Here is a 14,803-nt window from a genome sequence, read left to right as displayed (position 1 = left end):
GCATTGGCCCACTTACCAGCAGTTTTCAAGCACTGTGCTGTTTCTCCACTATGCTGCCCCTCACGCACAAATGTGATTACCCTACTGCAACCTACCACGGGCATGTTATTAACTTCTAACCGTTTCTTATCAAGTGCACCTGCAAGAGATCTAAGTACCTGATTATGAATTTAACATTGTATAGAATGTGCTGTCACAGATTAATGAAAATATTAGATTAGAATCTACTTTTTGGTCATTGTGCAGAGTTACAGGTAGAATTCAATCAGTAGGGAGCCGAGTGGTCCATTCGAACCCCCGCTCATGAAGCTTTACCATCAAGCTGCCGGCGCTCAGAGGGAGCACAATTGGCCCTGCTCCCTCCGGGTGGGTACAGTAGATGGCGCTCTATCCCCACATCACTCCTAGGGTGATGTCTGCAGCACAGGGCTTCTGTGAGCTGATGTATCAGAACAGAGTCGCTGCGCTTTTCTCCGAGTGTTAGCGCTGTGATGCTACTCGGTAATGCTGCATCAGCAGCAGCTCAAAAAGAAGCGGTGGCTGACTTCACATGTATCAGAGGAGGCATGTGCTAGTTTTCACCCTACTGGTGTTGGAGCATCACTAGTGATAGGGGGAGTCCTAATGAGTGGGTTGGGTAATTGGCTACGTAAATTGGGGAGAAAATGGGAAAAATTAGAAATAAAAATATAAACAAAAAAAGAATTCAATCAGTAGTGCAAAAGACTGTATTATTTGTTAGAGGTGTAATAAAGCATGAGGTGCATCAGAGCACAGAGCACAATATACAATTCCATGTTTTGTTTATGAAATGTTATGCATTGGCATTTTGTTTCACGATACCGCTAGTGCAGGCCGGAGAACCAGTGGGCGTAAGCAAAGGGCAAAGGATATGTTGGTCATTTTTGACTGAAGCCAATCACACTAGTGCTTTTTTCCACTAGGTAAAGGAGGGGAGAGATCCTCCACCCAGCCCTTACAAGCCAAAATAAACGACAGATTTTCAGATATTCAAAAACCTATTTAAGTAAAGTAATGAAATATATTTCCTTTGTTACTGTCTGCTTAGACAATGATACTTTCACAGCAAAGTAGTTTGTGTGAGCAAACCATTTACCCATCTCCCACTGTGCTTCTGTCTCCAGCACTTTGTGTAATGCTGTACTGTTAGAAATTAACGATTAGTCGACAATGAAATTTGTAGTCAACAAATTTAAATAATCAACATCGTCGATTATATCGACTAATCATTGCAGCTCCACCTGGAAGTCGGCTGGGTTGACTTGATAGACTATATTTATGTGAGATCTTGGTTTTGTGACTGTTTAAATCCTTCGGGGCGTTAAGACCTTTTTCACTGTATATAGTGTTAAAATGCACAAAATACTCTCTCTTCCTTTTTTCCCTCCCTTTACCTTTGATTTTTGTGATTTTAAAGTGTTAAAAAATAAATCTATATTTAGTATATATTAAATGTATATGTGTGTGTGTGTGTGTGTTTTTAGGGTCCGGACGAGGGGAACATGGAGAGCCGTCTGTGGCCGGAGCTTCCTGACAGCCCCCTGCCTCCACCCCAGTTTAACTCCACCGCCTTCCCCCTCACCCCCACCCCCATCCCAAAACCCAACCGCAGAGACGCCAGGGTGCAGGACGGGCTGAAGGGGGCGGGGGTCAGGCAGAAGGAGAAGGTTGCCGCTCTGGATTTCTCCTCCGTGGGTAAGGGTCCGCTCCAGCAGCAGCTCCAGCAGATGGCAGAGCTGCTGATTCTGGCCTCGGGGAAAATCATTGCCCCTGCCACCCCCGTGCTGCCAGCCCAGCGCCACGCTGTCGCGGTGGGCACCACTCCTGTGGGGCGGCACAGCGCCGCCGCCTGGACCACGCCCGTACAGCGGGCAGAGCGCAGCGTCAACACCTCGGCTCTGGTGGAGGTGGTGAAGCAGACGGAGGTGTCGGACGCCTCCACCTCTACTGACCCTCTACTGTGGAGGTAAACTGGTTTTTACTGGGTTTTAGCATGAAATCAAAGAGTAATAAAAGAGTACGATATTCAGAAACAGGTATCCATATATTAGGCTGAATTACAGTATAACAGAAAGAGGACTGTACTAAAAAAAAAAAAAAAAAAAATATATATATATATATATATATATATATATATATATTAGGGGTGGGAATCGTTTACTATCTCACGATTCGATTCGATTCCGATTTTGGGGGCCACGATTCGATTCAAAATCGATTTTTGATTCAAAACTGGCTTATGAATCTTATTGAAAAAAAACCCTCCATAATATACACTGGTCCTGGAGCAAGTAATGTGTTACAAAAACAATAAAATGTGCAGGAATGTGGGTCCTCAGTGACAGAGGAATCACTGGGATATCACAATGACGTTAATGAACAATAAATAAATAATAAATAACACTGATTTATTACCAGGCTACTAGCGGTGGTGTGTAGGTGACGCTGCTGGGCTGATGTGATGATAGCAGTGGAGCGCTAAAGTTCAGGAGCAGCTGCTGATTAACTAGTTAATTTAAGGTCGTTGTATTTCTTCAGAAAGGGGGCAGGAGGTGGAGAAATTAATTCATATTGTCCATTCCTTAATTCCTCTGTGATGAGGAGCTGAAATTAGCTCTGATTAGCTTATTGTTATTTTTCCGTTCCGCCTTAAATGCTGCAGCCCGCTGCCACCTGTAGCGTTATTTAAGGTGGAACTGGAAAGTTAGCTAGTTAGCTAGCTAACAGTTACTGAAACTAACTACTAGCGATCTTTTTTATGCTTGTTATGAAGCATTCTGCCATAAAACATTGAAACTACACGTTAATCTAATGTAATATAGTGCTTGTTCTGCCATCTTACCGGTGATTCTCAAACACCTACGCTCTGTGTGTGTCTGGAAGATCTCCGTTTGAAGGGACAAGCCCTATCCCCAGGGTTGCCAGGTCCAACAAAAATACCCAGCCCAAAATCAGTCTAAAACCCGCCCCTCAGAATCGATTTTGGGACATTTTAAATCGATTCTGAATCGTAGTAAATGAGAATCAAGATTCTTATGTGAATCGATTTTTTGGCACACCTCTAATATATATATATATATATATATATATATATATATACGTACTTTTTATTCCCACATTAAAGCTTACTGCTATGTTTGTGCACAGGATTTTTGCGAGGTGTCTCAAAAAGTCTTAAAATGTCTGAAATTTTAAATCTTAAATTTAAAAGGCCGCTAAACCCTAAACCATATATTTTTATTAATAACTGAAATGTGTTCCTTTGAACTAATGATGCATACCATGTTTTTATAAACCTTTCCTAACCTATAAAACTCAATCAATAAAACCGCCCCCTGGTGACATCCAACCAGCTGCTCAGCCCTTCCTCCTGCCCCACCCCTAAACCCATACATCACCCAGTGCCCCTTCCAAACTATCCCTCCTATTATTATTTTTTTTTAGCATTTTTTTTTTCAATTTGAGCTAAAAAAGGATGGGTTACTGACCCTTTAAAGTCTTAAAAAGACTTGAAAAATTGCAGATTTCCATCAAAGGTCTTAAATTTAATTTAGTCAAGTCTTAAATGTTAACGTTTTCTTTCCCAAGGAGTGTAGTCTAATGGGACACACTGTTTAACTCGAGCTAAGATTGGTGTAAAGAGGAAAAACTCTGGAAAATGTGCTCTTTAATGGTTTTAAGAAGTCTTAAATTTAACCTGCAATAACCCTGTTGTAGTCACATGACTCCACCGCATCCAATCTTTAACAAGGAAGGAGATCATAAACACAGATTGCATCCAGGTGGTAACAGGTGAATGTTGTGTGTACCCCCCCGTGCTGCAGTGTGAGCTCCAGCAGTCTGCAGGCTCTCTCCAGGGCGGAGCTGGAGCAGAAGATGTTCTCCACCCTGATCATGGTGGAGGTTCTGTCCCAGCAGCTCTCCTCCACCCAGACCCCAACCTCCGGAACCGGCCCGGCTCCGTCCCAGCTCAGAGACCGACACGCCCAGACCGAACTCACACAGCTCAGCCAGGTAACACACACTGTACACTACACACACTATACACTATACACACTGTACACACTATACACACTATACACACACTATACACTATACACTCACTATACACTACACACACAACTACCGGCCCGGCTCCGTCCCAGCCCGAACTCACAACTCAGCCAGGTAACACACACTGTACACTATACACACTACACACTATACACACACACTACACACTATACACACACACACTACACACACACACACACACTACACACTATACACACACACTACACACTATACACACACACTACACACTATACACACACACTACACACTATACACACACACACTACACACACACACACACACTACACACTATACACACACACTACACACTATACACACACACTATACACTATACACACACACACACTACACACACACAACTATCAGAACCGGCCTGGCTCCGTCCGAGCTCAAAGACCGACACGCCCAGACCGAACTCACACAACTCAGCCAGGTATCACAATATACACTACGCACACTATACACTATACACTATACACACACTATACACACACTATACACACACTATACATAAACACACACAACTACTGGCCCGGCTCCATCCCAGCTCAGAGACCGACACGCCCAGACCGAACTCACACAACTCAGCCAGATAACACACACTTTACACTTCACACACTATACACTATACACACTATACACACACTATACACTATACACTCACTATACACTATACACTCACTATACACTATACACTCACTATACACTACACACACACTATACATATACACACACAATACACACACAACTACTGGCCCGGCTTCGTCCCAGCTCAGAGACCGACACGCCCAGACCGAACTCACACAGCTCAGCCAGGTAACACACACTGTACACACACACACACTATACACTATACACTCATTATACACTACACACACACTACACACACAACTACCGGCCTGGCTCCGTCCCAGCCCGAACTCACACAACTCAGCCAGGTAACACACACTGTACACTATACACACTACACACTATACACACACACTATACACACTACACACTATACACACACACTATACACTATACACACACACTATACACTATACACACACTATACATATACACACACTACACACACACAACTATCAGAACCGGCCCGGCTCCGTCCGAGCTCAGAGACCGACACGCCCAGACCGAACTCACACAACTCAACCAGGCAACACACATTGTACACACACACACACACACACACACACAATACACACAACTACCGGCTCGGCTCCGTCCCAGCTCAGAGACCAACACAACCAGACCGAACACACACACAGGTAACACACTATACACTACGCACACTATACATATACACACTACACACACACAACTATATACAGGCACTACACGGGCACTACACGGGCACTATACAGACTATACAGAATACACACACACTATCAGAACCGGCCCAGCTCCATCTGTGCTCACTATATACGCTGCGCTTTCCTCCGAGCGTTAGCGCTGTGATGCTACTCGGTAATGCTGCATCAGCAGCAGCTCAAAAAGAGGCGGAGTCTGACTTCACATGTATCAGAGGAGGCATGTGCTAGTCTTCACCATCCTGGTGTTGGAACATCACTAGTGATAGGGGGAGTCCTAATGAGTGGGTTGGGTAATTGGCCGTGTAAATTGGGGAGAAAAAAGATCCAGTTAAATCATTCTGTGTGTTTGTGTTTATATCAGACTGGGCCTTACAGGGAGCTGTATGTGAGCGCTCTGGATCGGATCAGCGCTCTGGAGGAGGATCAGAACACCCTGCAGAGTTTACACCTCGCCATCCAGCAGATGAGGAGCACTATGGTACGACCCAGCTTTTATATCCTCATACTCTTCCTACTGATATTAGCTTCAGGGGAATTAGCTGTTTTATTTATATGTATATAGTATTACATTACACTGCCTGGCCCAAAAAAAGGACCTGGATTTAATTTATTTAGGAAAAAGGTAAGAGCTTCCCATTGAATTAGTGCTGGGCGGTATGATCAAAAATGTACATCATGGTATTTTGCAAGATTCTGACGGTTTCACAGTATATCATTGTATTTTTATTATTTTTTATTTTTTTATTTATATATTTTTGCTTGACTGTGCTTAAATATAGGTTTGTGAGTTACTGTACTGTTAGTAGTACATATTATATAGAACACTAAAGCTTTAAATTAAGGCTTTGATTTGTTAACATTGTCCTGCAAAAAAGATAGTTCTATCTCTGAGCTGTATTACACAAGTAAGACACAGGTTTAATATCAATTTAAAACATATTATTATTGAAGCCATTAGCAGCATTAAAGTATTGAAGCAGCTGTTTTAGTTCATCACAATTCATACATTTATTTCTGTGTCTATAAACACTATCCTTTAAGCTAGAATTTTAATATATGAAGGATATATGAAGGATGAGCTCAGATAAATCTGTGTTTTTTCTGTGTTACAGACGAGTGTGAAGACGGATACGGAGGAGGCTCTGATCAGCCTGAGGCAGGTTGAAGGAATCGTTACTGAAGATCAGGAGGTTCTCTACAAGCAGGTCAGATTTACACCAGATAAAACTAAACTAAATAAAGAGTTTGAAACTGGGCTGGGTATCAGAATTTGATACAAAACAGGCACAGACCAAAATATCAAAAGAACCAAAAGGTCTAAAGAAATAAGATAAGATAATCCTTTATTAATCCCGCAATGGGGAAATTTGCAATGTAACAGCAGTACAGAGGAAAGGACAGAGAAACAGTTCAGGAGAAAATATAAACAAATAATAATACATCTATATATACAAAAGATTACAGAAAAAAAATATATAAAATACTAAAAATATCATAAAGGAAAAATATATACATCTAGTTCAGCCAAGATAAGGTGGAGGAGTTATGATTATAGTAGGGTGTGACCTATTATTGCACAAGGACAGTAAAGTAACAAGTGGCACAAGTAACACAAGTAACAGTGAATAAATAGCAAATACATATCATATTAAAAATAATGAATAAGCTACATGTAGTTTGGAGGTGTGTAGTAATGTAGTGACTGCAGAAAGTTGGTGAACTCTGGGTGGAAGAGCGAATACTTTTGGCTTTATAGTCAATATAGTGTATATTAGTGCAAATTTCTTTAATTCAGAACAGTGAGAGGGCTCCAAGTGGTCCAGTGGTCTAAAGCACTGCCACTGTGATCGGGAGATCGCTGGTTCGAATCCTGTTTATGCAGCTTGCCATCAGCTGCTGGAGCCCCGAGAGAGTTGGTCACAGTTGGTCTTGCTCTCTCTGGGTGGGTACAGTAGATGGCGCTTTCTCTTTCCCCTCATCACTCGTAGGGTGATGTGGATCAGCACAAGGCTGCGTCTGTGAGCTGCTGTATCAGAACCGAGTCGCTGCGCTTTCCTCCGAGCGTTAGTGCTGCTCTGATGCTACTCGGTAATGCTAAAGCATCAGCAGCAGTTCTAAAAGAGACGGAGTCTGACTTCACATGTATCGGAGGAGGCGTGTGCTGGTCTTCTTAATCCTCCTGGTGTGTTGGAGCATCATTAGTGATAGGGGGAGTCCTAATGAGTGGGTTGGGTAGATAAAAATAGAAATAAAATTTAATTGCTTACCATTGTTCAAAAACATTGTTTTAATGTGTGTGTGTGTGTGTGTGTGTAGGTGGGTGAGATGAAGGCTCTGTATGCCCGCTGTATGGGCACGGTGAGGAAGATGGCGGAGAAGTGTCGGGCGTGTCTGCAGGAGAGAGACAGTATGAGGAGGAGTATGGAGGAAGCTCTGCAGGAGAGACAAACCGTAAATATTCAATTTATCTACCTTTATAGTATAGACAGTACCAGGCAAACGTTTATACACACCTTCTTATTCCGTGTTTAATTTATTTTTATTTTTCCTACATAGTAAATGAACAGTAAAGTGATCTATCAGATTATGAAGGAACACATAAGGAATCATGTAGAAACTTAAAAACAGTATTAAACAAACTAAAATACTCTGTGAAGTATTTAGATGCTCTTATCTGGGGAGCTGTTTGTTAACTTGTGGTTTCTGAGGCTGAAAACTCTGATAAACTCATCCTGTACAACAGAGGAAACTCTCGCTCTTCTATCCTTTCCTGGGGTGGTCCTGATGAGTGCCAGTTTCACCATTATAATGTTTTTGATGGTCTTTGCGATGACTGCACTTTCTGATTTTCTGATTCTGATTGATCTTCTTTTCTTTATTTAGTTGAGTAGTTGTTGCTTCTCATAACCTGGATTCGAACATTACTCAAATATTCACTATTCACTGTATACCTGTAACTCTACCTCTTCACTACTTTACTTTAACTGATGCTCTCAAACACTTTATTAAGAGACAAGAAATTCAAGTAATTAACTCTTGATGAGTTCAGCACAGCTGTTAACTGAAAGCCTGAATTCCAGGTGACTCTACCTCATAAAACTGACTGAGAAAATCCAGCAGAGATGTTCAAAACTGATCATCTAAGCAAGAGAAGATACTTTGAAGAATCTAAAGTGTGTGTGTGTGCGCGCGTGTTTACAGGTTCTGAGGGTGTTGGATCAGCTACGTGTTCATCACTCTGAGCAGGTCTCTGATCTCCAGCGTAGCCTTGGATCCCAGCAGGAGCTGACAGCTGCTCTAACACACACCTACCCACAGCTGGTGAGACACACACACACACACACACACACACACTGTGGAAATCTGACTCCCCTCGGCGTGCAGGAGTCGGATTTTGGCAGAGAGACAGAATTCAGCACAACGTCTGAAAAGGCAACTCAGGAAACTAAACACAGCGGCGATGTCTGACGCACACCCTTCCACTGACCAATCAGTGTACAGTATAGAGAGACTCCGCCCACGTAGCATGAAACCGAAACTAACCGGACTAAATCCAGTACAGATGTATACAGTACAATATACTTGAACTGAAAAGGCTTTCACCTGACTTTGACAATAAATAATCTGAGTCTCTGTCAAATAAATACGTCAATTTGAGGTACTGATGCAGAGTGTTCTTTATTATTTGTATGAATGACTCCAGTGCTGAATTCTGTGTGAGTAAATCTCCTGATTAAACTGTGCTGTTGTGTTGAGGTGGAGCTGAACCGAGCGTATGTGGAGTCTCTGTCTGCTGCCTCCGTCCTGCTGAGGGAGAAGCTGCAGGATCATGATCAGATCTCAGCTGAGGTATAAACACAGCGTCTGATCACTTCTGAATGGGTTTATCAGTGTTTTATATCTGATTAATGCAGATTTATTAATTCTCTGTGTGTGTTTAGCTGTGTAAAGCTCAGCTGCTGCTCAGGAAGAGCGGCCCGGTTGTGCAGAGGCTCCAGCAGAGAGCAGCGGCGGCTGTGGAGCAGAGCCGACTGTACCGAGCCGAGAGAGACCGAGCCACCGAGGACCGAGCTCAGGTCAGCATACACTCACACTCACAACTACCGTACTACTGTATTATTATGACTGCAGGATAGTGAATAAAACTCACATTATAATATAGTATTTTGTGCAGTATATACAGTAATGTTTAAAAGTTTTAGGCTTCTGTGAAAATCCGAATGAAGCGGCTCCATATCTGCACATAGATTTTTGATTTGCTCAGAAAAATACTAGTATATTAAAAAATAAAAACAAATATATTTCATACAAAAAGTGATGTTTGTACATTATTGTGGTTATTAAAGGAACAATCAGTGGTAAATGAGAGCAAGTGAGTGAAATGGATACAGCAGACCAATCTCCAAACACTCCATCCACAGACACGCCCACTCTGTCCACAGACACGCCCACTCTGTCCACAGACACGCCCACTCTGTCCACAGACACGCCCGCTCGGTCCACAGACACAGCCCGCTCGGTCCACAGACACGCCCACTCCGTCCACAGACGCGCGCCCACTCCGTCCACAGATGCGCGCCCACTCCGTCCACAGACGCGCCCACTCCGTCCACAGACGCGCCCACTCCGTCCACAGACGCGCCCACTCCGTCCACAGACGCGCGCCCACTCGGTCCACAGACGCGCGCCCACTCGGTCCACAGACGCGCGCCCACTCGGTCCACAGACGCGCGCCCACTCGGTCCACAGACGCGCGCCCACTCCGTCCACAGACGCGCGCCCACTCCGTCCACAGACGCGCGCCCACTCCGTCCACAGACGCGCGCCCACTCCGTCCACAGACGCGCGCCCACTCCGTCCACAGACGCGCGCCCACTTCGTCCACAGACGCGCGCCCACTTCGTCCACAGACGCGCGCCCACTCCGTCCACAGACGCGCGCCCACTCCGTCCACAGACGCGCGCCCACTCGGTCCACAGGCGCGCCCACTCGGTCCACAGACGCGCGCCCACTCGGTCCACAGACGCGCGCCCACTCCGTCCACAGACGCGCGCCCACTCCGTCCACAGACGCGCGCCCACTCCGTCCACAGACGCGCGCCCACTCCGTCCACAGACGCGCCCACTCCGTCCACAGACGCGCGCCCACTCGGTCCACAGACGCGCGCCCACTCGGTCCACAGACGCGCGCCCACTCGGTCCACAGACGCGCGCCCACTCGGTCCACAGACGCGCGCCCACTCCGTCCACAGACGCGCGCCCACTCCGTCCACAGACGCGCGCCCACTCGGTCCACAGACGCGCGCCCACTCGGTCCACAGACGCGCCCACTCGGTCCACAGACGCGCCCACTCGGTCCACAGACGCGCCCACTCGGTCCACAGACACTCCCACTGACACGCCCCTATTGCAGACAAGCCCACTCCATCAACAGACACGCCCAATACTATCCTCAGACACACCCACCAACTCCATCCACAGCTATGCCACAGCATCCACAAATATGCCCAATCCAATCCTTAGACAAGCCCACTCCAATACTCAGACACAGCCACCATATCCACAGACACACCCACTTCACCTACAGACACTCCCACAGATACACCCCTATAACATGCACGCCCACTCTGTTCTCAGAAACGCCCACCCCTCCATCCTCAATTATGGACAGATGCTCACCCACCCACGGACACGCCCACCCTATCCACAGACACACACAGACACGCCCACTCTAGCCACGATTGCCATGCTCAGGAATGAGTGTAAAAGAGAATGTAAAGAATACGAGAATAAATGCGCTACATTGTGTAAATACACCATTTCAGTCCCTCAGAATTACTGGTTTAAGTGAAGTTATCAGTGGAAAATTGAATTTTAAACTTTAAAAGATTTTATTTTCTTGTTCCTCAGATGGAGGCGGAGCTACAACAGGTCCATTCCAGCCTGCAGGAAGCTGATCAGCAGATCTCAGACCTGAACACTCAGATCACCATCATGAACTCGGGTAGAGTAAAAACACTGACTAATCATCACGCAGTTTCTGATTTAAATGTTTTTATATTTATTCACACACTACTAATTAAACACAACCTGATATCTCCTGTTTCTTGGGGGAGTAAATAATGAATATAAAACTCATGCTGTGTGTGTTGTGTGTGTTTAATAGAGATGGCGGTGCTGCGTGAGCAGTTGGGGGAGGTAGAGGAGGAGCGAGTTCAGCTACAGAGGAAGAGCACCGAACTCTCCGCCACCGTCTCCTCCACCCTCGCCTCCTACGCCTTCCTCGAGCAGGCCCTCGCCTCCGAGACCTGCAAGTACGACGCTCACACACACACACACACACATGTTCATATATAACCCAATAAATCAGCTTTTTACAGTTTCTGAACCCTTTAAGATGTTCTATATTTCTGCATAAGTATGACCTAAACAAGTTCTAAAAGTAGATAAAGAGAACCCTGTTAAACAAATGAGACAAAATATTATATTTGCTCATTTATTAATTAAGAAAAATGATCCAATATTACATTTATTTGTAGAAAAAGTACAGAAATCTGTGCTTTTAGTGTCTGTTGAGACCCAACTAAACATTTCAGGTAACTGTTGATCAGTCCTGCTTCCTCAGTCCTGAGGAATTTCAGACCTGGTTGGTTTCCTCACGATAACTGCTCTCAAGGCCTTCGGTTGCTTAGAAGTTACCCCAGGGTCCTTTAAGGCCATGCAAACTATTACACACCTATCTCTTGGAGTGATCTTTTTGCCATGGATAATAATATTAGTCTTGAATTTCCTCCATTTGTACACTGTAATCTGTCTGACTGTGAATAGGTGGAATGTAAACTCTTTACAGATTATTTTATAATCTTTTCCAGCCTGATTAGAATCAACAGCTCTCTGTCTGAGCTCCTCAGAAATCTCCTTTGTTCATGTCATGATACACAAACTTCCTTAAACGTGTGCTTTGAAGAGCAGATTTTGATAAATCCCTGTTCTCTAATTTCACCCTCAAACTAGCTGCTAATTCTAGAGGTTTATGTACATTAACCTTCACAAATATGTAATTGATTATTTTCATCAATAAAATAAATGAGCAAGTTTAATATTTTTGTCTGATTTGTTTAACTTTATCTTTATCGTTTTCTTTATCTGCTTTTAGGACTTTATTCATTCAGAAATATAAAACATTTTGACGTTAACCCAGATCTATCTATGCTATGTGTGCAGCATTTACTAATCCCTGCCCCCAGTAATACTGTATAACGTAGTAATAATTTGAGACGGTGTGTAGAAATCTGGGCAATTAAGAAATCTGAGCAATTAAGGTCTTAAATTGATGTAAATTTACTGTAAATTTGCTTTAGGTGTTACATTTTCAGACTGTACATTTAATGCCAGTGGAAACGGCACATGCTAACTATAGGGGTGAGTTAGCTAACGTTACTGGAAAGAGAGCTAATATTAGCAGGGAGCTAGCTAACTTTAGCGGAGAGCTAGCTTATGTTAGCGGTGAGCTAGCTAATGTACTAACATTAGCAGTGAGTTATCTAGCTACATTAATGTTAGTGGAGAGCTAGCTGACATAGTATAGTAACATTAGCGGTGAGCTAGCTAACATGCTTACATAATAACATTAGCGGTGAGTTCGCTACGTTAAATTTTGATTTCCAATACAACAAAGAAAATATGACTACATTTTTAGGTCTTAAATTATATTTATAGCAGTCTAAAAACAGGTCTTAAGCATTAAATTTGACTTTTAAAATGGTGCAAGAACCCGGTCATAAGTGTAAAACACTCATTGTCACCATAATGCTGCTTTGCTTTAATTGGTCTATTTTTAGTTAAACCGTTGTGCTCTAATAGATAATAGTGAATCAAAAAGCACTTATTAATGAACAGTGTGATGATTTAGGCCTGCAGTTAACAGCATGCTAATTTGTGGGGTGGTTTCAGTTATTTAAGTATATTATCCTAATTATATAGAGCTTTAGTGTTTAATTTAATTATAGAAGCAGAACCAGGTTTTGTCATTTAGTTTATTTATTGAACCATTGAGATAAGTCTGCTGTCAGTATTTACTGATAACATATTTATCTTCTCCTTTGTTTGTTTGTTTGTTTGTTTGTTTGTTTTGTCAGACTGCAGCGTTCACTGCACGATACCCAGGAGGCCACAGAGAGAGCAGACAGGTAACTGCTGATCACCTGAGTACTGTTTAATCCCCACGTACCTGAGAGATGAAGATGAATCGATTAAAACATTGCATTAGGAAATATCACAATATATTATTCAGTATATTGTCCTCTCAATATTTTATTGTTCTGCATATATACACACAACACACAATACAAAGCAACATAACGCACAACATGCTTTGCTTTTGTTCTGCTTTTTTTTTTTATTACCTACTGTATTTTTCAGTGTTTTAAGTTTCTCCAGCACTAAGGCTGGAGCAGCAGCAGCAGCATTAGCTGCTAACTGTAGCATTAGCGCTTTCGATGTTCAGAGGTGAGTATATTGGACTGTCTGTGGGAAGAACCGCTAGCTAATATCGCCCTGGGTTACCGGAACACTCAGGGTTCCTCAGTCTAGTTCTATCGGGCAACGTTAACGTCCCATTAATGCTGCGGTTAGCAGCTAATGCTAATGCTGCTGCACCCAGCCTTAGTGCTGGAGAAACTTCACTGAAAACTCACCCTTTGACAAAAACAATCACATGTACCTTATACCATCACATGCATACTGGCTCACTTCAAAATAGCATCGTCTCACTAAAATGAGTGCAATATCTACAAATGTTCAATATTTACTGTCACTGAGGAATATTAACTGCTACAGTGGAATATACACAGTTTTAATTTTTTTATATCATTTTTTTATTTTATTTATTTATTCATTATTTTATTTTATTTTTTTTTACTTTATTCATACCACCCACTGGGAGAGAGGATACAAATGTTATTGTACAATATTTTATTGTTCTGCATATATATAACTAAATAAAAAGGAACATCAGTTATATAAACACTTTTATATTCAGAAAAGAAAAGAATGTTGATATATTATTGCCATCTCTATGTCATAGGGGATAAATAAGCAAGATATAGGGGTTTTAAATGGTCCAGCTGACTAAGGTGCTGCCACTATGATTAGAAGATCGCTGGTTCGAATTCAGGTCATGCAGCTTGCCATCAGCAGCTGGAGTAGGAGAGAACATTTGGCCGTGCAATACCTTTGTGGGTACAGTAGATGGCGCTCTTTTCCCAGATTACAACACCACTATCTAGTGGGCGGGGTTAAAATATATAAAATATATATATTTAGATATATATATATATATTTAGATATATATATATATATATTTAGATATATATCTATCTATATATCTATTTTTTT

General features: G+C 43.0%; 1 protein-coding gene across 8 annotated transcripts in view; it reads left to right on the top strand.

The window, feature by feature from the left end:
- The window catches only part of spag5 (sperm associated antigen 5), a 45,975-nt gene that overhangs the window by 11,665 nt on the left and 19,507 nt on the right, over window positions 1-14,803 (top strand). For all 8 annotated transcript variants that reach the window (XM_049481626.1, XM_049481631.1, XM_049481625.1 and 5 more), the window contains 11 exons: window positions 1,506-1,987; window positions 3,846-4,035; window positions 5,770-5,886; window positions 6,521-6,613; window positions 7,725-7,859; window positions 8,610-8,729; window positions 9,165-9,257; window positions 9,350-9,484; window positions 11,318-11,411; window positions 11,574-11,721; window positions 13,546-13,596. In XM_049481626.1, coding sequence (XP_049337583.1) covers window positions 1,506-1,987; window positions 3,846-4,035; window positions 5,770-5,886; window positions 6,521-6,613; window positions 7,725-7,859; window positions 8,610-8,729; window positions 9,165-9,257; window positions 9,350-9,484; window positions 11,318-11,411; window positions 11,574-11,721; window positions 13,546-13,596 — 1,658 coding nt within the window. The remainder of the gene's footprint in view (window positions 1-1,505; window positions 1,988-3,845; window positions 4,036-5,769; window positions 5,887-6,520; window positions 6,614-7,724; window positions 7,860-8,609; window positions 8,730-9,164; window positions 9,258-9,349; window positions 9,485-11,317; window positions 11,412-11,573; window positions 11,722-13,545; window positions 13,597-14,803) is intronic.

This window comes from Astyanax mexicanus, chromosome 7 (assembly GCF_023375975.1).
Source record: "Astyanax mexicanus isolate ESR-SI-001 chromosome 7, AstMex3_surface, whole genome shotgun sequence".
Classification (NCBI taxonomy): Eukaryota; Metazoa; Chordata; class Actinopteri; order Characiformes; family Acestrorhamphidae; genus Astyanax; species Astyanax mexicanus.
This window is presented reverse-complemented; position numbering and strand designations above follow the sequence as displayed.